General features: G+C 40.0%; 1 pseudogene and 1 gene segment (V, D, J or C); both read left to right on the forward strand.

Moving 5' to 3' along the window:
* LOC140517404 (glycogenin-1-like) overlaps nt 1–26,420 on the forward strand; it is a 249,913-nt pseudogene that overhangs the window by 31,806 nt on the left and 191,687 nt on the right.
* Nucleotides 12,229–26,420, forward strand: part of LOC140529409 (immunoglobulin heavy constant mu-like) — a 106,380-nt gene continuing 92,188 nt past the window's right edge. The window contains 1 exon segment of the C gene segment in view: nt 12,229–12,513. Within this exon segment, the coding sequence occupies nt 12,229–12,513 (285 nt within the window).

Consider the following 26,420-nt stretch of genomic DNA (forward strand, 5'->3'; position numbering starts at 1 on the left):
TGGGATGTCTGAGCAAGGAGAGAGCTTCCTTTTGGAAGCTCAGCCCAAATTGATCTACCCCTGACAATGGCAAAAACAAGGTCGTGACCCTAGAGAACTGTGTCACTGCTCCACCATACACAGCGATCCTCTATTAGAAGCAGATTATGATGCCTCAAGATAAAATGGGAGCTTCCTTAACATCTCTGGCCCATTTATTGTCTTAATTGCTCTAGTTGGAAGAGGGGTAAGAGAGAACATGATAGGCACTTGGAGTAAATAACAGATTCCAGTTCTAAAAAATAAGGAAGGAAAGTAAAGTAAGGAAGGAAAGCAGCCAACGGACATATAGAGAGATACTAAGAAAAAAGTAACCCATGAACAGATTCAATTTAAAATCAAGAATGAGAGAACATTAATATGCTTTCTTAACCAGAAATAGGAGAATAGAGAAAAGTCCAATAATCATTTTCTTGGTGCTGAGAACAATTGGAGTATTCAGGAAGGGCAGACACTATCTTTCTCATTCCTAATGTTGCATATTCTTAGTGTCATACAACCTTCTCCAGGATTTTAGAACTAATTCTGGAGGATCCTGCTCTTTGAAGCTCAGGGAGAGGACTGACAGCAAGGAGGCAGCAGCTGTTATTTCTCCTACTGAAGGCAAGTAAGGGTGTGGTATTCCCAGTCATCTGATTTATATCTTTCCACTGGATCCATATGGCTCCAGAGGAGAAGATGAGGCTTGCCTTGCTTTCCCTTGCCTTTCCTTTCTTTTTCTTAGTCTTCTCACTCTGTCCACATAGGCTATTATATCCTTACCTGTGAGTGCTCTGCCCATAGGAATGCAAATTTCAATCACTAAAATGTCCTGAGATATCTTGAGGTTTGTGGGCTAGATTTCTTTCTTCAGGTCAATGTCATAAACCCAATTTACTCTGACTCTCATTGATAGGCCTACAATAGGCACCAGATCACGCCCCACTTCCTGACCATTGTTTGGGGTATGATTGCCTGAGAGTAAATATAAATAGCAATTGTTTCAGTTTTGATCAGAAACCCTGAGTGTCTTCCCCGCCCACACTGATTTTTTTTCGGTAGGGTAAAGAGGCCATTCTTTATCTCATTTCTTACCTAGCCTCCATCACTTAATGGATATTTCCTCAGTAAAAATGGGATCTGGGAAAGACCCTAGTTTAAAAAGGTCAAGGTCTCCCATTGCATCTGGGGCCATCTCTAGTCACCCTGATTTCTCTCTTGCCAGAGGACCCAGTGTAAGAATGTGTGGTTAGTGACTTTTCACAGTGCTCCCTCACTTAAATACAATTCACTTGGAAGTAAGGGAAATAACTTCCTAAAGTCCTCTTCAAGATTGAAGTACAAACAGCAAAGCAGAGAGCAGGACATGCAAACTTCGTTTTCCCCTGATATGAAAACTAGGACAAAATCAGTTCCTCTAGGAGAAGAACTTTAGTCTTGTGGTCTTCTCCTTTACCTAGAAGACTGTCTTTGTAGAGCACTCAAGATGGGATTTGGGATGAATTGCATGTTTTTATAAATTTCTTTTATTTTTTATAAGGAAGGGCAGATTGATGGAGGTGATGGTCAAAAGCAAAACTTTAGTGAGGAGGGAAAGGGAGAAAGGAGAGAGAAAAGCATTAGCAGTGGGTGGAATAGGGTGGAGAGAAAGACACATTTAGTACTCATCAATATGAATGTGAATGGGGTGAACTCTCTCAATAAATGTGGATAGTAGACAGGAGTAAAAACCATATTCCTACAATATGCTGTGTCCAAGAAACACATTTGAATCAGAGGGATAAACACAGTAAAGATAAAAGGCTGGAGTAGAATATATTATGCTTCAGCTGAAGTAAAAGAAGTAAAAGAAAAAAAAGAAGGTGTAACAATCTTTATTTCAGACAAAACAAAAGAAAAAATAGATCTCATTAAAACAAATAAGGAAGGAATCTACATTTTGATAAGTAATAGACAAATAATATCATTACTAAACATATATGCTCTAAGTAACATACCATCCAAATTCTTCCAGGAAAAGTTAAGGGAATTACAGGAAGAAACAGACAGAAACTATACTAACAGGTGACCTCAACCACTCCATCTCAGAACTAGATAAATCTAACCACAGCTTAAATATTAAAGAAGCTAAGGAGGTGAATAGAAGTTTAGGACAGTCTGATATGGTAGACCTCTGGAGAATATCAAATGAGGGTAGAAATGGATATACTTTTTTGTTGTCAGTAGTACATGGCACCTACACAAAAATTGACCATGTCCTAATTCAAGCATCCAAACCTCACAATCCAACGCAGAAAAGCAGAAATATTATCCTTTTCAGATCATGATGCAATAAAAAAATTACATGCAATAAATGCCCATGGTAAGATAGATTAGAAATTAATTGGGAACTAAGACATCTAATACTAAGGAATGGAATCAAGCAACAAATCATAGAAATAATGAATAACTTTATCCATAAGAATGACTACAATGAGACAGCATGCCAAAACTGCAGCAAAACAGTTCTTAGAGGAAGTTTTATATGTCTTAATGCTTAAATGGATAAAATAGAGAAAGAGAGAATCAATGAATTTTTTTCAATGACTATTTTGCCCGCTGGTTCTAGGGTATTAGACCAGTTTTCCTTGATGATTTCTTGAAACACGCTGTCCAGGATATTTTTTTATCATGGCTTTCATACTGTCCAGTAATTCTCATTTTTCTCTCTTGGATCTATTTTCCAGGTCAGTTGTTTTTCCAATGAGGTATTTTATATTTTATTCTATTTTTTTCCATTCTTTTTATTTTGTTTAACTGATCATTGATGTCCATAGGATAATTCCACTTGTCCAATTCTAATTTTTAATGACTTGTTTTCTTCAGTTAGCTGTTGTACCTACTTTTGTATTTCACCAATTACTTTTTAAGGAGTCCTCTTCAGTGAACTCTTTTACCATTTAGCCAGTTTTGCATTTTAAGGAGTTCTTTTATTCAGTGCATTTTTTTTTATTTGACCAATTGTATTCTTTAAGGAAATATTTTCTTCAGTAAATTTTTGCCCTTTACCAAGCTGTTGACTCTCTCAGATTACTATCACTTCTTTTCCAAATTTTTCTTCTACCTCTTCTGTGTGACTTTTAGAATCCTTCTTGCACTCTTTCAAAAAGGCTTTTGGGGCTTGAAATCAGTTCATATTCCCCTTTGATATTTCAGATGTAATTATATTGACAATGTCGTGAGTTTGTGTTTTGGTCTTCTCTATCACCACAGTAACTTTCTATAGTCAAAGTTGGTTTCTGCTTCTTGCTCATCTTGTTTGCCTATTTCCTGGCTTTAAAAATTGAGCTCTCCTGTTGGAGCACAGTGGTTACTGTCTCAAGTGTCTTGTGCTGGGGGCTAAAGACTTGGTCACTGTCTTGGCTTGCTTGGGCTTCAGGTGCTGGTAGCCAGACACTATAGGGGTCTGGCAGCAAACCTGGTTCTGAACTGCAGTCGTAGTGATAGTGTCTAACCTGTGCTGAGCCAGGTGGGGTTTTTCTGCTTTTCCCTGTGGCTATACCATTGGAAAAAACACATGGAGGTTTAGCCCCCAGAGGATGCCTTACTGTATAGGGGTGTGCCAAAACATGGGTAGGTCCAGTACCTGGAAGGTGACCATCTAACCTGGGCTTCATTGAAGTGCATGGTGGATCTTTGAGGGGGAGACTGTGGGTGCCCCTGATTAGGCTAAGGCATATGAGGGGCCCTGATGCTGGTATTTTCCTGCTCCATTAAACCCAGGCTCAGGATTTCACGCTGGTTTGCTGAGATGGGACTTGCTTCTGGTTTGCTGGGACACTTGTTATCCTGGAATGTGCTCCTCTTTTGCTCAAGTGAAAGGTATCTTTCTTGGTGATCCTTCCAGTTTCCTATGCTAAAAGACAGATCCAGCTGATATTTCTACTGTCTCTGTATTTCAAGATTTGTTTTGGGAAGTTATTTTATGATTATTCAGAGATGAACATGGGGGAGAAACAGTGATTAACTGCCCACTCCACCATCACGGCTCCTGGAGGTCTCTCCCTACTTATAGTTCTTGAATTAGATGAAAGAGAGGGATACATGAGATTTCCTGATGGAGTAAGAAACAGAAAATATCCAAAAAAATTTAAATAGTATTGTTGTCTTAATAATCTAACCAATAATCTAATCTAATTTGTCTAATTAAGTCCTTTACATTTTTGTAAGTATTGATCCATTTGTCCTAACTTGTCGTTTTTTTCACCTTTTAGTTATATTTGTTTCTTGCAAATTAAAAGAACTCTAAGGTACCATATCACACCTTTCTGGTTGGCTAACATGACAAAATAGGAAAACGATAAATATTGGAGATGATGTTGGAAAATTGGAAAACTAATGGATTATTAGTGTCATTGTAGACTGATTCAACCATTTTGAAGACCAATTTGGACCTATGCCTAAAGGACTATAAAATTGTGTATACCCAAAAATACCGCTGCTAGGTCTGTATCATAATGATATCATAAAAAAGGGAAAGGACCTACATATACAAAAATGTTTGTAAGATTCTTTTTGTGATGGTAAAGACTTGAAAAATGAGGAAATGCCTATCAATTGGGGCAATGGCTGAACAAGTCGGGGTATTTGAATATAATGGAATACTATTGTTCCTTAAAAAATGGTGAGCAGGCTGATTTCAGAAAAACCTTGAAAGACTTACATAAAGTGATGCTGAGTGAAGTGAGCAGAACCATTAAAAGTGTACACAGTGCCAGCAACATTGTGTGGCAATCAACTTTGATAGACTTAACTCTTCGTAGCAATGAAGTGATTTAAGAAAATTCCAAAATACTCAGGATGCTAACAACATCCAGAGAAGAGCTATGGAGTCTGAATGAAGATCAAAGCATTGTATATATCCCCTTTTCTCTTTATTGTGACTTGTTCCATTTGTTCTGATTTTTCTTTCACAACATGACTACTGCGAAATTGTTAAATGTGATCATATCCAATAACAGATTTCATGCCATATTGGGGTTGAGAGGCCGAGAATTTAGAAGTCAAAATCTTATAAAATTGAATGTTGAAAACAGAAAATAATTAAATATTAAGTGATAAAAGTAAACAAAAAGTATATTATTTTCTAGAAGTTTCCTGTATTTCTTCTTCAGTTATTGTGCTCTGCTTTTCCTCTCTCTCTCCCTCTCTCCCTTCCTCTCTCCCTCTCTCTGTATATATGTATATATATATATATATATGTGTGTGTGTGTGTGTGTGTGTGTGTGTGTGTATCTTTCTATTTCTCTCTCATTCTTTCTCTCCCTCTCACTCTCAGATTAGCTAACTCAGTCAGTTTTCTCTAATATACTACTATTTTTAGTTATCAATTCAGTAATAATTGTATTTTCAGTTTTATTCATTTACAGAATTTTAACTTGATTCTCAATTTCTTGTTTAACAAATTTTGTTGCTCTTGTATAATATTCATTCATTGGTTATTCCTCCTTTTTTGTTAATGAGAGCATTTAGAGATAAAAATATTACTCTAAATAAAATTCTATCCATTTAGGATTGGAATGTCCTTTCTTTAATGCTATATCCTTTTAAAAATGATTTTTATATCTATAACTTGTTCTTTAACACCATGATTCTGTAGTGTTATATTATTTTTTTGATTGTAAATTTATGGCATTGTGATTAGAAAATGATATGTTTATTATACCTTCTTTCCTGCGGTTTTGTAGAGATCTGTATGTGCCAATATGTTGTCAGTTATTGGAAAGATACCATATTACAACTTACAGGGATATAAATTATTTTGTACTACTATTCAGTTAATATAAAATATCTATCAGGTCTAATTTTATTAAAATACTATTTTGGTCCTTCTTTTTCTTTTAACCATTGGTTAGATTTGTCTTTGTCAGAAAGGAGAAACATTGAGGTTTTTCCAATGTTACAGTTTTAACTTTTATTTCTCCCTCTAATTTGTTGACTTTTCCTTTAGACATTTAGATGTTATGCATGTATGTGGCATACACCGAATATTTATTTTGATGCATTATCTATGATGCCTTCAAGCACAGTATTATTTCCCTGATACTTTCTTTTTTATCATGGTTATGTTTACTGAAGTTATTTTTTTAATCATGAATGCTAACCTTTTTGTTTTTGTTCAACTGAAGCATAATAGATTTTGTTCTAACCTCTCATATTAAATCTAAGTGAGTCTATATTTTAATCTCACCCAAGAAGTAAATTTGCTGAAAATTATAATGGACCAGAGAGAAAATGGATCTGAAGGGCTTTGAGATGGAGTCTATAGGTGTTTCTCTTTATTTCTTTTTATACTTGTTCATTTCTAAGCCCCAGGAGGGTGTTTCTAGGGAATCAGAGGTTATGTACATCTTAGCAATGCCATCAGTTGCTGGGCAACTATTCTTTATAGAGGACAGTTTTTTTTCACCCTCTGGATAACTTATTTTTCAAGCTTTTGTCGTTGAATAGGGGTTTTGTTTCAGAGTGAAGTTTTGCTTCTTGCTTAATTTTTTGGATAGGTGATCAAGTCTGCTTGGCCTTGATTGGTCTTCTGTATTCAGATATTAACCTACCCCTTCTGAGGTAAGATTGTCCTGGATGTTTTAGAGCATTAGATGCCTTCTATGGAATTTTCCAAACTTGATAGTAACTAAAGAGGTCAAGGGCTAGGGGTGTTTCAGTTTGTGCTGTGGAAAGAACAGGTCCACTGCAATGACTACTGCTGATGCAGATTGTTTCCAAGGTCCATACAATGCATTTATAATACCTTGAGACATTTCTGACTAAAGCCTTTGCTCTCACCTTGTCCAAATATGGAACATAGCAAATTATTCATTTCTCTGGTTGTACTACACTATCATCTGAGTAAGAACATTGTTATTTCTGGTGGGAACCCTTTCCTATACCCATCTAATCTTTTGACTCACTTTTTACAAATAGTCTGAGGGTGCATAAAAGAACTTAGTGTATTTTGTTGAACATTTTGTCCATACTCAGTTTCATACTATTGTTTTAATATTTTTCTAAAGTGCATGTATATTCCTTTGAAATTTTCACAGTCATTTCAATCAGATCAATTCTTCTAAAATATCTAATTATCCAGTTCGAAAGGGCAGTATACCGAAAATATATTTTGTCTTGGACAACTTCAGTGAGAAGAATTCTCAACCATGAAACTGTCACTAAATTCAAACAATTAGCCAATTCAATAACACTCATTTATTAAGAACCTACAATATGCCTATAGCTAGGTGCTTTGCATAAGAAGACAAAAACGAAACATTTCCTGCTCTCAAATTGCTTACATTCTTTTGTGGGAAATTACATACATAAATAGGTATATTCAGACTACATAAAAATAAATGGAAGGTAACTTTGGGATGGAGGGCACTAGCAAATGGAAGGAAACAGGAATGGCTTCATGTGAAAGGTGGCACATGAGATGAATTTCGAAGGAATCAAAAAATTAAAACAAGTATAGAGAAGAAGGAATTGAGTTCCAGGAAAGGGAACAGCTATTGTAAGGGCATGGAAACAAGGGAATGAATGTCATTCAAAAGGAACAGGGGCATGCTAGTTTACCTGGTCTATGGAATTCAATGTGAAGATTAAAATATATTAAAGGTGTAAAGATAAATTGAGACTAGCTTAAGAAAAAAAATTTAACTGCAGAGACTGAAGTTTACATTAGATCTTATAGGTAACAGGGAGAAATTGGAGTTAATTCAGTATGGTAGTGGTATGAATAGACAACACATTGGAAGTCGTATTTAGAGAGGAATGAAAAAATGTGAGACATGAAGTAGATGGTTTTAGTATGAAGATCAGAAAAGAGAGTATAAAAGATTCAGAGGTGCCTTAAAGGAATGTATTAATTTGGTACTATTCCAAGGACTTAGTGAAAGGGAATACATTTAGAAAGACAATTTGAAGATAAGATAGGGTGAGTGTAGATTTCGAAGGCCAAGCTATATTTTATAGGATCATAACTTTAACCGTACTCCATAAGATGCTTTGAATTGTTCTTTTCTTCCTACAGATTATGTAGCAGTGAAAGTATAGTGCAGATTTAAGACATGTATCGAGGGAAGAAAAAACAGAGACACAAATGGACCCAGTTCAGACTTGACAATATAAAAAATACTATAATCTTAAAGACTGATTGAAGAAAAATTTGTATTTTTCCAGATTTCTAAAGATCCCTGGTAAGGTCCCTGAATAAAGAATTAAAGTGAAGTATGTACAAGCCAGAAAAATGTTCATTTTCTTGACACCACTGTGTACAATAGGTGGCAGATTTGATTGCTTTGGAAAGGAGATTCTTAAAGTCTGAGGCTTAGCCAATACCTTTTTTCAGATACTCCAGAAGACATACACATTCTTCAGAGGATATGGTATCACTTTCTCACAACACACACAGAATCTTTCTGAGAAACAAAATATGGGATGTTTTAAAGGATCTAAGAGTTTCAAAACGCTTTACTGTGCATTGTTTATTTTGTGCCTTGATTCCACAAACTCAAACAGGGATATGAGCTTTAGTGTGCTGGTAAGTTTTTGACAACCTGCTCTCAAGAGATAAAAATGTATGTATTTGTTTAATCTACATTATTAACATTTTTTAAAATCTAGATTATCATTTTCTCGATTGCTTTGTTAAGTCTAAACAATTAAAAAGAAACAAAGTCAAATCCTGAGTTTCAGTCTCTGCTGATTTTTGAAGTATGAATGCTCACAGTGAAAACTTCATAGTAACCTCTCGTGCCGATACAGCATACTTTATACATAAAGGACAATGAATGGGATTAGGGGTACATAATCCACATGAAATCCAGTTCCAAATAGAATGAGTAAAAATAGCTCTATAAGTAAGCAGAGATGTTCTGAAACACACCCCGTCCTTCAAAAAAAAAAAAAAGCATTCCTAAAGTAGAAGCAATCACCACTGAAGATCAAAAAACACACAAGCTTCAGTTACCTTCCTATTTAGAAATGGCACTAGGATAAGCTAGGAAAATATCAGACACATAGAAAAGCTTCATGAGAATTCCTTTGGTAATGAAAGTAGATTGTAGAGATGGAGAGACAGTTAGTCCTCACCAAAATTATTTGGATTGTCAGTGTCAGTAACTTTTCTCAGGGTTTTAGAACGTATTTGGAGAAAAATTTTCTGTAACACGGGGAGGGGGACTCATCACAGTGGGAGAGAGTTGCTCCTCCTCACATTTTACAGAGAAAGACATGCAAATTGGACTTCTCCCTCTAGAGCAGAAAACCAGCAAAAACCAGTGTCTGCTGCTCTGAGAGAGGAGTTTTCTTTTGTGCGACCATTCTTTCCTAAAAACTGATATTTAGAGCCTGAACAATGGGATTAAGACTGAATGGACTTTTCATTCTGACTATGTTGCAAGGTAGTTTTGTCTTCTGCTTGTTTCTTGACAAAGGAAACCCTCTGACATGATGTATTTGTGTGACTATTCTCTTTTATGACTCTGTCTGCAAGTGCCCATTGTGATGTTTAGCTGGAAGAATCTGGGGGTGATGCGAAACAGCCTGGAAGAACTCTTCACCTTTCCTGCAAAACTTCTGGATTCACCTTCAGCAGTTATGGCATGAATTGGGTCCTCCAGGCTCCAGGGAAGGGGCTGGAGTAGCTCTCATATATTAGTAGTAGCGGAGAAACCACATACTATGCAGACTCTGTAAAAGATCGTTTCACCATCTCCAGAGATAACAGCAACAGCATGCTGCACCTGCAAATGAATTCCCTTAAAACTGAGGACACAGCCATGTATTACTGTGCAAGAGACACAGTAAGAAAAAAGAGTATGAGATCAGACATAAACCTTTTCATTAAAGCATTCGTGTGGAGAATGACTTAGAGAGGTAATTCAACAACACTGAGTACACGAAGACCACTTAGAACAGGCCTGAACAACCTGCAGCCCTTGAGCCACTGCCAAAGAATTTCAGTCAGCCCAGAAAAATGTAGAGGAAAGCATTCTTTGCACATAAAGGAAGTCCTTTGACATACTAAAGGTTATGCTGGCTTGATTTAGAATAACACATAAACTCTGAGACCAAAGAAATGTTCAAATTCTGTGATAATTTCCCAATTCATAGCGAGCTTGTATCCCATCCACCCATCATCCATCTATTTTTCCGTGGATCTATCTATTCATCTACCCATACATGTATCTGTTGATTGAGCTCTCTCTCTTCCTCTCCCTCTCTCTCTCCCTCCTTTCCTCTATCTACCCATCTATCTAATTTCCTTTGTGTCCCTGAGAATCTCTCCTGTTTCTTATGCCCATAGGCACAGAGAGAAGATGCATTCTTTTACAGGTTTACATGTCTTCTACATGGTGACCAATTTCTCTGAAAATGTCAAATATGAGACCAATCAAGTATTATCAAAATTTACTACATGCATACAATTTGCATTTTCATATACACTGTGCACATGAGAAACATACCTACCTGTAGATATATTTTCTGTACATAATTCTCCCATATGTATATATGCAGAGCTGTATGTGTGAATATGTGTAAATCTTATTTGTATATATGTATATTCATAAACATATCAGAAGACCATGACACTCTAATTGGAGGGAACATGTAACTTCTTTTTAAAGATTCTCTCATATTATCAAAATTATATTGCTCTCACTTGATAAATGATCATCTTGTGTTGACTACGTATACCTGTGTGTACCTCAGATCCCTGATCTGAGAAGTAAGAATAACCTTGACCTCTCCATAGCACTGGTTTCAGGAGACATTAAAGTCCATAAGGATAAAGACATAAAGGAAATATTTTTCAGAACCTGTGAAAACAATACTTTACCTTCAATATAATCTCTTCAGATATTTCCTAGTGAATCACTGTACCCTTCATGATGTGGAAGACATCTCTTTCCCTCTCAACTTCCATGGACTTTTTTCTACTTCCCCTTTGCTATGTACAAAGTATCAGGCTATTGTCTACCAGTCTCATCCAAAGACATGAATTCCAGGATGCAAAATGGACCTCTTGGGTATTACTAAAACTTGGGATATTTAATTTGAGATTCATATAAGATTAAAAGGTTATATTTTATTCTGATGTGACAAGTAAGTAAAAGGGAATTCAAGGAGATGCAGCTGCTTATTATAAAGCCAGGTATCTGGTCAGAGATTGTTACATGCTTTACTATTCTATTCTTTTTCATTGCATGGAGGGAGATAAACTGATGTGCGAAAATTCAGGAAGCAAAAGGGGAGAGGTGATGGAGAACATCCAGACAAAGACGAAATGAAGATTAAATAGAAACACATGTAAAAAGGTTTTTAAGGTAACTGCAAGAGATATTTATTTGTTGATAAATTAACTCAGTCAGATCAAATTGATCTGATTCTGTCATCTTTAAATGTAAATCCAACAGGCATATATTTGTTTAAAGATTTATTCTCTGTAATTACAGATGAAAGTAATTTTTGACTTTCTAAAAAGTTTCGAGTTTCAAATTTGATCACTTACTCCCTCCCTGCCCCTTTTCTTGTGACAGTAAACAAACTGTTAAGTCATTGATGTGCAATTATAAAAAAGATTGCTACCTTAATAATTACATGGAAGAAGACTTGAACAAACAAAAGACAAAAACAACTAAGTAAAGGAGAAAAGGAAAGAAGGAAGGAAGGAAAGAAAGGAAAGGGAAAGGAAAGTGAAAAATGGTATGCTTCAGTCTGTATTCAAACATCAGTTCTTTCTCTGGAGGTGTATAGCATTTTTCATCATGAATTCTTTAAGATTGTTTTGGAATACTGGATATTGCTGAGAATAGCTAAGTCATTCATAATTCTTCATCATTCAATATTGCTGTTACTATGTACAAACTTCTCCTGGTTCTGCTGATTTGCATGTTCAGTCTTTTCAGATTTTTTGGAAGTCATCCTGCTTGTTATTTCTTATAGCAAGAGAATATTTCATTAAAATAATATTCTACGTGGAGCCAAGATGGCAGAGTAAAGGCAGGGACTCAGCTGAGTTCTCCCCCAAACCATTACAAACATTTTAAAAAATGACCCTAAAAAAATTCTAGAACAGTACATCTCACAAATAGTGAAACAAATTTCCAGCCCAAGAAAATTTGGAAGATCAGCCAAAAAAAGCTCTGAAGAACCAGGGTGAGAGAGGAATGCACACCAATGCAAGCTGTATTAGCAGAAAATGGTATCCAGAAAGCACGGAACAGATGTCTGGGGGACCCGATTACTGGCAGCCATGGGAATTTCCAGACTTCTAAACCCACAGATTCCACAGACAATATGGAAGATCAGCAAGAAAAATCTGTTGCACAGGGTGAGAGTGAAGCACAGCCCAGAGAAGGTTACACCAACCGAGCCCTGGCCCTACCAAACCAGGAGCAGACCTTGGAAATCATTAAATCAGTAGCAACAATGGCTGCTTCTGAAGCTATCAGCCCTAATATGGTAAGGGAATAGAACAACTGGTCAGAAGTCTTTTTGTCAACACTGAGGCAAAACTTATAGTTCGCTCACATTTGGATTTGGCAAACTATCCTGGGTGGCAGTACTGGCATGAGAAAGAGAACTACTATAGTAAAATTGTACCGGGTTCGAAAAGAGTGCTTGTGGTCATTCACAGACCAGAGCACAGGCCAAGAGAGGAGTAAACACTTCTTAGATCATACCATCTTGGAAGAACTGAAATCTTAGAAATTCCTAGAAGCATCTCTGAAAAATTCCTGAATGTTGGAACAGTAAGCTCTCCACCTTGGAAGGAGAACCCTACCTGAACAGTTAAAGGTCTACTAATAGGCTGGGGAAATGAGCAAATAATGGAAAAAACTCTGACCTTTGAAAGTTTACTATAGTGACAAGGAAGATCAAAACACACTTAGAAGAAAATAATAAATTCACAGCTCCTACACTAAATACTCCAAGCCACATATGAATTAGTCTCAGGCCATGCAAGAACTCAAAAAGAATTTTGAAAATCAAGTAAGAGAGATAAAGGAAAAATAGGGAAGACGAATGTGTGATGCAAGAAAATTATGAAAAATGAATCAAGAGTTTGGTAAAGAAGACACAAGCAAAAATAAACACACACAAACAAAATTACGAAGCAAATAACAACTTAAGAAACAGACTAGGCAAAGGGGCAAAAGAGATCCAAAAAGTCAATAAGGAGAAGAATGGCAGAAAAAAACAGGAGTGGCCAAATGGAAAAAGGAGGTACAAAAGTTCACTGAATAAAGTAATTCATTCAAAATTAGAATGGAAAAAAAGGACACTAATGATTCTTTTAGAAATGAAGATATTATAAAACAAAATGAGAAGAAATAAAATACAGAAGGCAATGTGAAAAATCTCATTAGAAAAATAACTGGGGAGGGGATGCAACCAACTTGGCAGAGTAGAAAGACGGACTTGTAGAAGCTCTCCTCCCACCCCCAGTCCATAAAATACCTGTAAAAAACGACTCTAAACAAACTCTAAAGCAGCAGAAGCAACAAAACGACAAAGTGAAAGAGATTTACAGCCCAAGCCAGCCTGAAAGGTTGACAGGAATTATCTTTCTCACAGAGCTTAGAACAGAGCACAGCCCAGCCTTGGCCATGCAGCATAGCTTGAACAAGGCTGGAGCATGCCTCAGGGGGCAGAATCCCCAGCAGTAACTGAGGTTCCCAGATCCCCACAAATGCCAAAGACACCTTCAATGGTCAGTGAGATAGCTCTTTCATCAGGGTGAAAAAGGACCAAGATTCTACCCTAGGCCTGGCCCCAGGTGGCCCCAGGCAACAGCAGTATTCATTTTTGGAGCCCTTGATACAAAGACCCAGGGATAATTGAACTGCTGACCTGAATCTCAGCCCTGAGTGGTGGTCCTGGGTTGAGGAAGAGCACTGGTTAGTGGAACTCGAGGGGGCTCTGGACAGGGAATTCTACTCACAGATGGTGGGCTGAATAGTCTGGTTGCTCTCAGACAAGAGCACAGGCCAGGAGAGGAGCAAACTCCTCTCCCTTGATTGTGCCACCTTGGAGAAACCAAGAACTTACAGGAACCTAGAGTATACCCTCCTCTTGACAAAGAACTCAAACGTCAAGTAACTAGCTAGCAAAATGCCCAAAAGAGGGGAAAAATAAGACTAAGGTTGCTTTCTTGGTGAACACGCATTTTCCTTGATCCTTTCATGTGAGGAAGAAAAATGCATACCACAAGATGAAGAATTAAAAATCAGAGTTTCTGCATCCAAAACGTCCTAAAAATATGCAGTGGTTTCAAGCCATGGAAAAGCTCAAAAATGATTTTGAAAATCAAGTAAGAGAGTTGGATGAAAAATTAGGAAAAGAAATGAGAACGATTGAAGAAAATAATGAAAAATGAGTCAACAGTTTGCTAAAGGACACCCAAACAACGCTGAAGAAAATAACACACTTAAAAACAGACTTCCTTAAATAGCAAAAGAGGCCCAAAAAGCCAGTGAGGAGAAGAGTGCTTTAAAAAGCAGAATTAGCCAAATGGAAAAGGAAATTAAAAAGCTTACTGAAGAAAAATAGCTCCTCAAAAATTAGAATGAAGCATATGAAAGATAATGACTTTATGAGAAACCAAGAAAGTACAAAACAGAACCAAAAGAATGAAAATATAAAAGACAATGTGAAATATTACATTGGAAAAACAACTGGACCTGGAAAATAGATAGAGGAGAGAATTTAAAAATTATGGGACTACCTGAAAGTCAAAAGCAAAAAAAAGACCCAGGACATCATCTTTTATGAAATTATCAAGGAAAACTGCCCAGATATTTTGGAACCAGAGAGTAAAATGAATATTTAAAGAATCCAACAATCACCTCCTGAAAGAGATGTGAAAAGAAAAACTCCTAGGCATACTGCAACAATATTCCAGAGTTCCCAGTTCGGGGAGAAAATACTGCAAGCAGGTAGAAAGAAACAATATGACTGCTGTGGAAATGCAATCACGATCTTGTATGATCTAGCAGCTTCTAGTTTAAGGTATTTCAGGGCTTGGAATACGATATTCCAGAGGTCAAAGGAACTGGGATTAAAACCAAGAATCACCTACCTAGCAAAACTGAGTATATACTTCGGGGGGAAACAGATCATTCAATGAAATAGACGACTTTCCAAAAATTCTTGATGAAAATCAAGAGTTGAATAGAAAATTCGACATTCAAACACAAGAATGAAGAGAAGCATGAAAAGGTAAACAGGAAAGAGGTTATATAAGGGACTTAGTAAAATTGAATAGTTTACAATCCTATATGAAAAGATAATATTTGTGACTCTTGAAACTTTTCTCAGTATTTGGATAGTTGGAGGGATTACACACACACACACACACACACACATATACATATACATATACATATACATATATACGAGGCGGCACAGGGTGAGTTGAACAAGAAGGTGTCTATCTAAAAAAATAGAAAAATAAAATTAAGGGATGAGAGAGGAATATATTGGGAAGAGAAAGAGAGAAATAGAATGGGGCAACTCATCTCTCATAAAAGAGGCAAAAAAAAATTTTTCAATGGAGGAGGAAAGCGGGAAGGTGACAGGGAAAAAGTGAAACTTACTCTCATCATATTTGGCTTAAGGAGGAGTAGCATACACACAAATTTGGTTTGAAAATCTATCTTACACTACAAGAAAGTAACAGAGAAGGGGATAATTGGGGTTGGGGAAGGACAGAAGGGAGGGCAAATGGGAGGGGGTAGTAATTAGAAGTAAACACTTTAGGGGATTGACAAGGTCAAAAGAGAGAATAAAATAAATGGGGGGCAGGATAGAATGGAAGAAAATATAGTTAGTCTTTCACAATATGACTCTCATGGAAGTCTTTTGCGAAACTACACATATACAATCTATTTTGAATTGCTTGCCTTCTCACTGGGCATCGATGGGGAGGGAGGAAAGGAGAGAAGTTGGAACTCAAAGTTTTAGGAACCAATTCTGAGAACTGTTTTTGCAAGCAACTGGGAAATAAGAAACACAGGTAATGGGGCATAGAAATTTATCTTGCCCTACAAGAAAAGAGAGAAGATGGTGACAAGGGAATAGAGGGCTGTGACAGAAGAGAGGGCAGATTTGGGAAAGGGGTAATCAGAATGCACAGTGTTTTAGGGTGAGGGTAGGGAGGGATGGGGAGAAAATTTGGAACTCAAAATCTTGTGGAAATGAATGTTGAAAACTAAAAATAAATAAATAACTTTTTTAAAAGCCCCATCCAAAAAAGAAAGAAAAATAGCTGACCTAAAAAATACTTCCAGGAGAGACAATTTAAAACTTATTGGACTTCCTGAAAATAGCTGTCATCTTTCAGGAAATTATCATGGAAGACTACTCTGATATTCTAGAAGTAAAGGGGAAAATAGAAATTGAAGGAATTTACTGATTACCTCCTGAAAAAGATCCAAAAATGAAAATTTCCAGGAATATTATAGCCAAATTCCAGCGTTCCCAGGCCAAGGAGTGAACTATTGTGAACCAGCCAGAAAAAACAGTTCAAGTATAGAGGAGCTGCAGTCAGGGTAACACAAGATTTCGCAGCTTCTACATTAAAGAATTGTAGTGGGGGGAGAAGTCAAGATGGCAGGGTACAAAGACACACATGCTAGCATCGAACCCACAGCCCATAAAATATCCGTAAAGAAGAACTCCCAACAAATTCTGGAGCAGCAGAAGCCACAGAACAATGGAGCGGACGTGATTTCTGCTCCAGAAAGCCCTGAAAACTGGTCCATCGCACACTGGACCAGAGCAGAGACCAGGCCTGCCTTGGCCATGCCAGATCTGAGCAGGCTTCAGGGACTGAATCTCCAGCAGCCGCACAGGTCCCTCCACCCACAGGTGACAAGGCTTGGTGAGAGAGATTTTTTGGGTGGCCTACAGGGGAGTGGGGTGTCCCCATGGCTAGGGGCCCCTAGGGAGGCAGCAGCAGGGGCGGCAGACAGGGGCTCCCCAAGCAGGCAGGAGCATGGATCCATTGTTGAAGGTCTCCACATAAACCCCCTGAGGGAACTGAGCCCCATGAGGCAGCCCTGCCCCCACCGAAGCACCTGAACTTAATCTCACACTGAATAGCAGCCCCACCTCTCCCAAAGCCCTGAGGCTGGGAAGCAGCATTTGAATCTCATACCCCAAAAGCTGACTGGGTGGATCTGGAGGCGAGGTGGGGGTGGAAAGAAAACTCAGAAGTCAAGTCACTGGCTGGGAAAATTCCCATAAAAGGGAAAAAAATAAGACCATAGAAGGTTACTTTCTTGGTGAACAGGTATTTCTTCCCTTCCTTTCTGATGAGGAAGAACAATGCTTACCATCAGGCAAAGACACAGAAGTCAAGGCTTCTGTATCCCACACACCCAAAATAAATATATCATGGGCTCAGGCCGTGGAAGAGCTCAAAAAGGATTTTGAAAATCAAGTAAGAGAGGTGGAGGAAAAACTGGGAAGAGAAATGAGAAAGATGAAAGAAAAGTATGAGAAGCAGGTCAACACCTTGCTAAAGGAGACCCAAAAAAATGCTGAAGAAAATAACACATTGAAAAATAGGTAACTCAATTGGCAAAAGAGGTTCAAAAAGCCAATGAGGAGAAGAATGCTTTCAAAAGCAGAATTACCCAAATGGAAAAGGAGGTTCAAAAGTTCACTGAAGAAAATAGTTCTTTCAAAATTAGAATGGAACACATGGAGGCTAAAGACTTTGTGAGAAACCAAGAAATCACAAAATAAAACCAAAAGAATGAAAAAATGGAAGAAAATGTGAAATATTTCATTGCAAAAACAACTGACCTGGAAAATAGATCCAGGAGAGACAATTTAAAAATTATGGAACTACCTGAAAGCCATGATGAGAAAAAGAGCCTGGACATCATCTTTCATGAAATTATCAAGGAAAACTGCCCTGATATTCTAGAACCAGAGGGCAAAATAAGTATTCAAGGAATCCATCAATTACCACCAGAAAGATATCCAAAAAGAGAAACTCCTACGAACATCGTGGCTAAATCCAGAGTTCCCTGGTCAAGGAGAAAATATTGCAAGCAGCTAGAAAGAAACAATTCAAGTATTGTGGAAATACAATCAGGTTAACACAAGATCTAGCAGCTTCTACAGTAAGGGACAGAAGGGCGTGGAATAGGATATTCCAGAAGTCAAAGGAACTAGGAGTAAAACCAAGAATCATCTACCCAGCAAAGCTGAGTATAATACTTTAGGGAAAAAAATGGTCTTTCAATGAAATTGGGGACTTTCAAGCATTCTTGATGAAAAGACTAGAGCTGAAAAGAAAATTTGACTTTCAAACACAAGAATGAAGAGAAGCATGAAAAGGTAAACAGCAAAGAGAAGTCATAAGGGACTTACTAAAGTTGAACTGTTTATGTTCCTACATGGAAAGAAAATATTTGTAACTCTTGAACCTTTTCAGTATCTGGGTAGTTGGTGGGATTACACACACACATACACACACACACACAGAATAGAGTGAATTGAATAGGATGGGATAATATCTTAAACAAATGAAATTAAGTGATGAGAGAGAAATATATTGGGAGGTGCCAAGCCTAGAGGCCTGTATTGGGCTACCCGAGTCTTTCTTACCTGTCCCAGGTCTTCGGTTGGCCAAACCGAATAAACGTATGAGAGAAAGGACGTTCCAGAGTCGAACAGGGGTTGAGCTTTATTACAGGGTTTCGGTTACAAGTGCAGGGGGGTCTTCCTTAGGAGGAAGAGGGGGAGATTTCCTAAGGAGGCTAGGCTTAAGGGATTGGAAGTAGAAGTACAAGCGGGGAGAGAGGGGGAGGGGAGAGAGGAAAGAAAAGAAGCGGAGCCCTACTCTCCTCTTTGGCTCCACACGTGCTAAGAGCGCTTTCCGGCTTCCTCAATCCTACTTAACTCTCCAGCAGCATAGTTTGCATCTCAATACCGTGCTGTTAGGTAACTAGGTGTGCTCCAATCCGGGACGACCTCGAGGGCAGGGAGACTCCACCCATCACGTATCTCCCGGGGAGAGGTGGAAATACCAGAGCTAGCCGAGCTAGCTCAGTCTAACCTTCTCGAATCCCCGCTGTTCATGGAGGGCCTCGTAAGACTCTAAGATTTAGAAGTCCCACTTTTACCTGCCCGAGACCGTCCACACGGAATTGAGCTTCCAATCCCAACATATCCCCTTCTTTGTTTTGCGCGGAGCGCACCTGGCTCTAGAGCAAACAGTGGCTGGAGGCTGAGTGGATTAGGAAGGCCTTTAGCATATGAGTACCCTACAACAAGACTTCATTCACACAGAAATCTGCAGCTAGCACAACTGACAAAGGGAGGCATAAAATAAAACAAAGATGAAACTAAGTGGCTGAGTTACAACAGGGGAAGTGCAATCAACTAATCCCAAAGCATATTTTAAGAGGAGCAGCTGGTGTAGGCGCCTTACCTCACCACTCCCTTAATCTTGCAAATGGATCTATACAGGTGGAAAATTGGTCACCTCCTCCCCACCCAAGTGTCCTGGGTTTGAGATATCAAAGTCCTCATTCAGCTGGCGAAAAAAGGATACCTAGATGGGAAGCTGTCAGCAGCAGTGTCTGTGGTTGTGATGAGTGCTGCCTCCTCTTTGGGCAGCAAGATTAAAGCTGTCAGCAGCAGGCTCAGGTGGTGTATGATCTTTCTCCGGGGTCTCTGGGCTCTCCAGGGTCTCCGCCTCCTGCGTCTCCGCCGTCTCCGACCTCAGTTCCCACTTACGGATCCTTCTAATGGGAATCCACGCATTCCCTTTTCCTGTGGAGACACAAACATACCCTGGACCCCATATTAGTATCTTGTACGGACTTTTCCATTTCCCTGAGGCCATATCCTTTACCATGGCCCATGTGTCTTTATATCCAGCCTGGGTATTACTTTCCTTGCGGGGTTGTCTTGGAAAAGTCACAAAATGTCTCATAGCTGGAGTAGTATGTGAGTTTCTTGAGATATGCAAAAAATTGTGTGTATACACAGCTGTATCAAGCTCTGATTGTGTTAGGTGACCTTTTCCCCTTCTTTGTTTAGCGAGGATCGCCTTCAAGGTGAGATTGGCCCTTTCCACTATGGCCTGGCCTTGTGGATTGTAGGGGATTCCTGTAACATGTCGAATCCCTAGATCGCGGAGGAAGTGTGTAAGGGTTTGAGAAGTATAGGCAGGGCCGTTATCTGTCTTTATTTCTAAGGGTAAGCCTGAAACAGAAAAACAGTGCCAAAGATGTTGAATTACTTTAGCACTTGATTCACCTGGCTGTAAAGTCACCATAAGGAATCCGGACCATGTGTCAACTGTCACATGTATGCACTGGCCCTTAAGATGGGTGACATCCATTTGCCAAATTTCATTGGGTGCCAAGCCACGAGGATTGACACCCTGGTCTAGAGATGGGTGGAATGGGATACATTGGAGACAGCTCTTAACAATTTTTCTGGCCTGTTCCTGAGTTATCCCATATAATTTGCAGAGGGCTTCTGTGGCTAGGTGGAACCTATCATGAGCCTTTTGGGCCCTTTCTTGTGGTTCCACAGTGTGCCCTACCAGGTATAGTGAATTGTCTGCTATTTGATTTCCTTCAAAAATTGGTCCTGTGCCATTTGTATGTGAGCGCACATGTAAAACATAAAAAGGGTGTGTTCTGTTATTAATAGTGGTCAATAGCCGCTCACACTGTGAAAAAATATTGGACCGATAATCTACAATAGAGTCCTCAATCCGTGAAATTAATAAAGATGCATACTGACTATCAGTGATAATATTAATGGGTATGTCACTATATATTTGGAGAGCTTGGATTATAGCTTCCAATTCGTTCTGTTGAGTAGAGGTGTAGGGTGTGTTAACTATATATATCTCTTGGGAGGCCGAATTATAAATAGATGCCTTGTGATGTTTCGTGGCATCTGTAAAAATGTTAGGCCCTTCTACTGGGTTTGGTGAGTACCTTTTCACTGGTGCTGGGGCCCACTGTAATAATTCTTTGAATAGGAAAGTCGAATTTGGTTTCATCTGGGCCCAATAGAGTATAGTGGCCCAAGAAACATGATTCTGAGCTAACTCTTCTACATCCTTAGTGGTGAGTGTAGCATAAAGAATTGGCTGTTTTTGGTATATGTGGGTGGCTCTTCTTACTGCCTCTAGTGCTAACCGTCCTAGAAATTCCCACTTGTTTAGTAAACTGCTTCCTGTTTTACTTAAATATACCCACTCTAGGGGCTTCTCTTTTTGGTATATGACGGCATAGGGAGGTGTGGTGGAGATAATAGATACCTCCAGATCTCCTCCTGGATCCCACCGAAATGTGGTGGACTCTAAAAATTGTTTTTTTTATTGCCTCTATGGCCTTGGCTGCTTCAGGAGTCAATGTTCGTGGGGAATTTAAAGCAGAGTCTCCTGTCAATAGTGAATATAAAGGTTGCATGAGAGGTAAAGGTATAGGCACCTTTGATCTTATCCATTGGATAGCTCCTACTAGTTTCTGAGCATCATTGAGTGTTTGGATCTTTATATCCCATTTTGGGGGTTCCGGCCGAATGATGGTGCCCTGTATCTGATATCCCAAATATTTGTAATTGGGTCCTCTCTGTATCTTTTCAGGAGCAATAACTAATCCTAGTCCTAAAAGGTTCCTTTCTACTGCTTGGAAACACTTCTCCAGTTCCTTGAGCTGAGGTGCAGCTATAAGGATGTCATCCATATAATGGATGATTTTGCATTGGTATTGCTGTCTGGGGCTTTCTAAGGCTTGATTAACATACCACTGGCAGATGGTGGGGCTGCAACTCATACCTTGGGGCAATACCTTCCACTGATACCTCTTTGCAGGTCCTTCGTTATTGGGGTGAGGTATTGTAAAAGCAAACAGAGGACAATCTACTTTGTTTAAAGGAATGGAAAAAAAACAATCCTGAATGTCAATGATTATAAGTGACCAACCCTCCGGGATGGCATTAGGAGAAGGGAGACCTGGTTGCAGGGCTCCCATAGGCATGAGAGACTGATTTACCTTCCTTAGATCTGTAAGGAACCTGAATTTCCCGGATTTTTTCTTTATAACAAACACAGGAGCATTCCAGGGTGACTTTGATGGTTCTATATTTCCTTTTTCTAATTGCTCGTTAACCAATAGTTGTAGTGCCTGGAGTTTTTCTAGAGTCAGGGGCCATTGCTCCACCCAAATCGGGGTGTCTGACTTCCAATTCAAGGGTGGGGACTCCAGTGCAACTGCAATGGCCCTTACTAAAAATTTGATAGCTTCATCCCGAGGCGGCTCATAATGTCCCTGCCCCAGATGTTAAAACTAAGTCCTGGAATCACCAACGGCCATACGGTCCCTTGGCGATCCTCTGCCTCCCACTTTACTGGGTGCATTGTCTCTAAGGTATTTTGGCACCCTCCTATTCCCCACACTGGTCTTTGGCTTTCTTTGAGCTTCCAGTGCCGGGGTACTGAGCAACCGCTAAGGCAGGTCCTATCCGCTCCAGTATCAAGGAGGCCAGTCATGGGAATTCCATTGAGCCAGATTGTACACTCGGGTCTATTCGGTCCTATTTCCTTTAGTAACTGGATTTGAACTGAGTGCTTTAAAGGAAGGGCAATAGCTATGGGAAGCTGATTGTCTATATGAGCTGGCTCGGCTACCACATTGGAGCATGGAAGTGCTGTGGTGCCGGTGGGATAAACTCCTGTATATATAACTACGGGTGCATGAGAGGGGTTCTGTAATATCAGGGATTCCTCCTGTATGGGGTCTCTCAGGGGGATCATGGCAAACTGATGAGCTGCAAGCTGGCACTTCTCTAAGCTGTAAAGGTGTTGCATTCCTTCCTCTGGCCCCATAATCTCCTGTATTCTCCCTCCAAGGGGCCGTCCCGATTCTCTGCCAAAGGGTACACTTTCGGGGCCCTCGAGGGGCCCCTCACCCCGTTTCCCAACTTCCTACATTGTTTAGCTAAGTGACCTGGCTTTCCACATGAAAAACAAGGGTCCTGGCCCCTCCCTGTACTTATTTCTTTCCTACACTCTTTCTTAAGGTGTCCCGGTTTTCCGCAGTTAAAACATTTTTTCTCCAAAGAGATATTACTTAAGGCGGCGGCCAGGTACTTCCCTTGCACCTGTGCCAAGTAGACCTGACTTCCTACCCTTTCACATCTCTGTATCATTTCTTCAACAGATGCATTCTTTGGCAGTCCCAGCATTGCCTTTTTGCAGTCATGATTACAATTCTGCCGCAGCAATGTCCTCAACACTATCTCTGTCCCTTGGTTTTCCTCTCTCATATCTCGACCTACTGCCTCCTGCAGCCTGGCCACAAAATTAGTAAATGGCTCATTGTTTCCTTGCGTAATCCTAGTCATGGGAAACTCTCTCTCTTTCTTAGAGGCTATAACCTTCCAGGCGGCAATAGCCATTCCGGCAATCAAAACATAATAGGAGGCTGAGTACTGTAATTGATTTCCTGTAGCCTCAAACTGCCCTGTTCCTGTAAATTGCTGATAAGCCTGGGGGGCCTGAGCCCCTAGCCCACCGGTAGTGCTCTTTACCCTCTGAGAAAATTCTGATACCCAAATCACATTCTGCCCAGGGGTAAGGCAGGCTCTAGCTAAGCTCTTCCAGTCATTAGGAGTCAGAACGAACTGACCACTGAGAGTTTCAAGCATGGCTATGACAAAGGGTGAATTAGGGCCGTGCTTGGTACAAGGCTCTTTAAGAGTCGCCACTCTCTTCCACTCTATAGGTATGTGGCTCCTCCGAACCCCACCGGGGACACTGGGGTCCGCTATTTCTACCACAGGAAATGTCCCTACATCTTCTCCATTCTCTATAGCCTTTCTTATTCCTTTTTCCAAACTGAACTGTGGCCCTGAACTGTCTGACCAATGGAGCAGGTTATAAGGAGGCGCGGAGGGAAGGCACGGCGTATTCTCCCCTGCCTCGCCTTTTCCATCTGCTAGAAGGAGCTCCGAGTCTATTTTTTCTTTACGCTCCTTAACTTTCCGCTTAACTTTCTGCTTGCCTGGACTCTCCGCCCCTCCCGTGTTCTCCCCTCCCCTCTCTCCGCTTCCACTCTCATTCCAATCCCGCCCTGGCCTCTCCGGCCCTTCCAGCAGGCTCTTAATTACACCGAATATCAAGAAATCTAAATCCTCCAGCTCCCCAGGGTATTGTTGCTCATAAGCGGTCATTTGCTCTCCGACCGCTCCCCATTTTTCTCTTGATATTCCTGCCTGCTTGAGCCAAGGAGAAACTTTCCAAATCCTTTTACAAAATTCTCGGAGGTCATCTAACTCTATTGTGACCCCCGCCTTCCTGCATTCCCTGTGAAGTTTCTCAGCCCAGACCTCCTGTTCCTCTGGCTTTATTACTGGCAATAGATTCCCCATCTCCGCCCTTTTCCCAGGGGTTTGGGAAGCTTCTCTCCCCTTTCTCTCCTTCCGAATCTAGGATTCGGGACTCGCTTCTTTCACAGCCCCTTCCGGGTGTACCCCAAAAGCACCCAGGATTATCTACGCTCCCAATCCCTGTTGGGGCGCCAACTGCCAAGCCTAGAGGCCTGTATTGGGCTACCCGAGTCTTTCTTACCTGTCCCAGGTCTTCGGTTGGCCAAACCGAATAAACGTATGAGAGAAAGGACGTTCCAGAGTCGAACAGGGGTTGAGCTTTATTACAGGGTTTCGGTTACAAGTGCAGGGGGGTCTTCCTTAGGAGGAAGAGGGGGAGATTTCCTAAGGAGGCTAGGCTTAAGGGATTGGAAGTAGAAGTACAAGCGGGGAGAGAGGGGGAGGGGAGAGAGGAAAGAAAAGAAGCGGAGCCCTACTCTCCTCTTTGGCTCCACACGTGCTAAGAGCGTTTTCCGGCTTCCTCAATCCTACTTAACTCTCCAGCAGCATAGTTTGCATCTCAATACCGTGCTGTTAGGTAACTAGGTGTGCTCCAATCCGGGACGACCTCGAGGGCAGGGAGACTCCACCCATCACGTATCTCCCGGGGAGAGGTGGAAATACCAGAGCTAGCCGAGCTAGCTCAGTCTAACCTTCTCGAATCCCCGCTGTTCATGGAGGGCCTCGTAAGACTCTAAGATTTAGAAGTCCCACTTTTACCTGCCCGAGACCGTCCACACGGAATTGAGCTTCCAATCCCAACAGGGAGGAGAAAGGGAGAAATGGAATGGGGCAAATTATCTCTCATAAAAGAGGCAAGCAAAAGCCTTTTTAGTGGAGGGAAAAAGAAGGGAGGTGAGAGAAAAACATGAAGTTTACTCTCATCACATTCCTCTAAAGGAAGGAATAAAATACACACTCATTTTGGTATGAAAACCTATCTTACAATACAGGAAAGTGGGGGAGAAGGGGATAAGCAGGGTAGGGGGGGAAGATGGAAGGGAGGGCAATGGGAGGAGGGAGCAATTAGAAGTCAACACTCTTGGGGAGAGACAGGATCAAAAGAGAGAATAGAAGCAATGGGGGGCAGGATAGGATGGAGGGAAATATAGTTGGTCTTACAGAACACGACTATTGTGGAAGTCATTTACAAAACAAAACTACACAGATATGGCCTATATTGAATTGCTTGCCTTCCAAAAGAAATGGGTGGGGAGGGAGGGATGAACAAAAGTTGGAACTCAAAGTTTTAGGATGAACTGTTGAGCACTATTCTCACTACTAGGAAATAAAAAATACAAGTAAAGGGGTATAGAATGTTATCTGGCCCTACAGGACAAAAGAGAAGATGGGGACAAGGGAGGGATGATAGAACAGAGGGCAAATTGGTGATAGGGGCAATTAGAATGCTCGGTGTTTTGGGGTGCAGGGAGGGGGCAAATGGGGAGAAAGTTTGGAACCCAAAATTTTGTGACAATGAATGTTAAAAGTTAAATAAACTAATTTAAAAAAAAAAAGGAATTGTAGGGCCGGGAATATGATATTCTGCAGGGTAAGGGAATTAGGAATACAACCAAGCATGATCTACCCAGCAAAACTTAGTGTAGTCCTTCAGGAAAAAAAATGGATTCAGTGAGGTAGAGCAATTTCAAGTCTTCTTGATGAAAAGACCAGAACTGAAACTCAAGAGAAGCATAAAAAGTTAAACAGAAAACGGAAATCATAAGGGACATCATAAGGTTAAACTGTTTACATTCCTGCATGGGAAGATGATATTTGTAACTCCTATGAGTTTTCTAATAATTGGATAGTTAGGAGTATATATGAACAGTGGACATAGGTATGAGATGAATATGAAGGGATGATATCTAAAGGCATAATTTAGAGGCAAGAGAGTAATGAACTGGGAGGAAGAAAAAGGAAGAGAGAGTTAGAATGGGGTAAATTTTCTCATA

This window comes from Notamacropus eugenii, chromosome 1, assembly GCF_028372415.1.
Source record: "Notamacropus eugenii isolate mMacEug1 chromosome 1, mMacEug1.pri_v2, whole genome shotgun sequence".
In the NCBI taxonomy this organism is placed as follows: Eukaryota; Metazoa; Chordata; class Mammalia; order Diprotodontia; family Macropodidae; genus Notamacropus; species Notamacropus eugenii.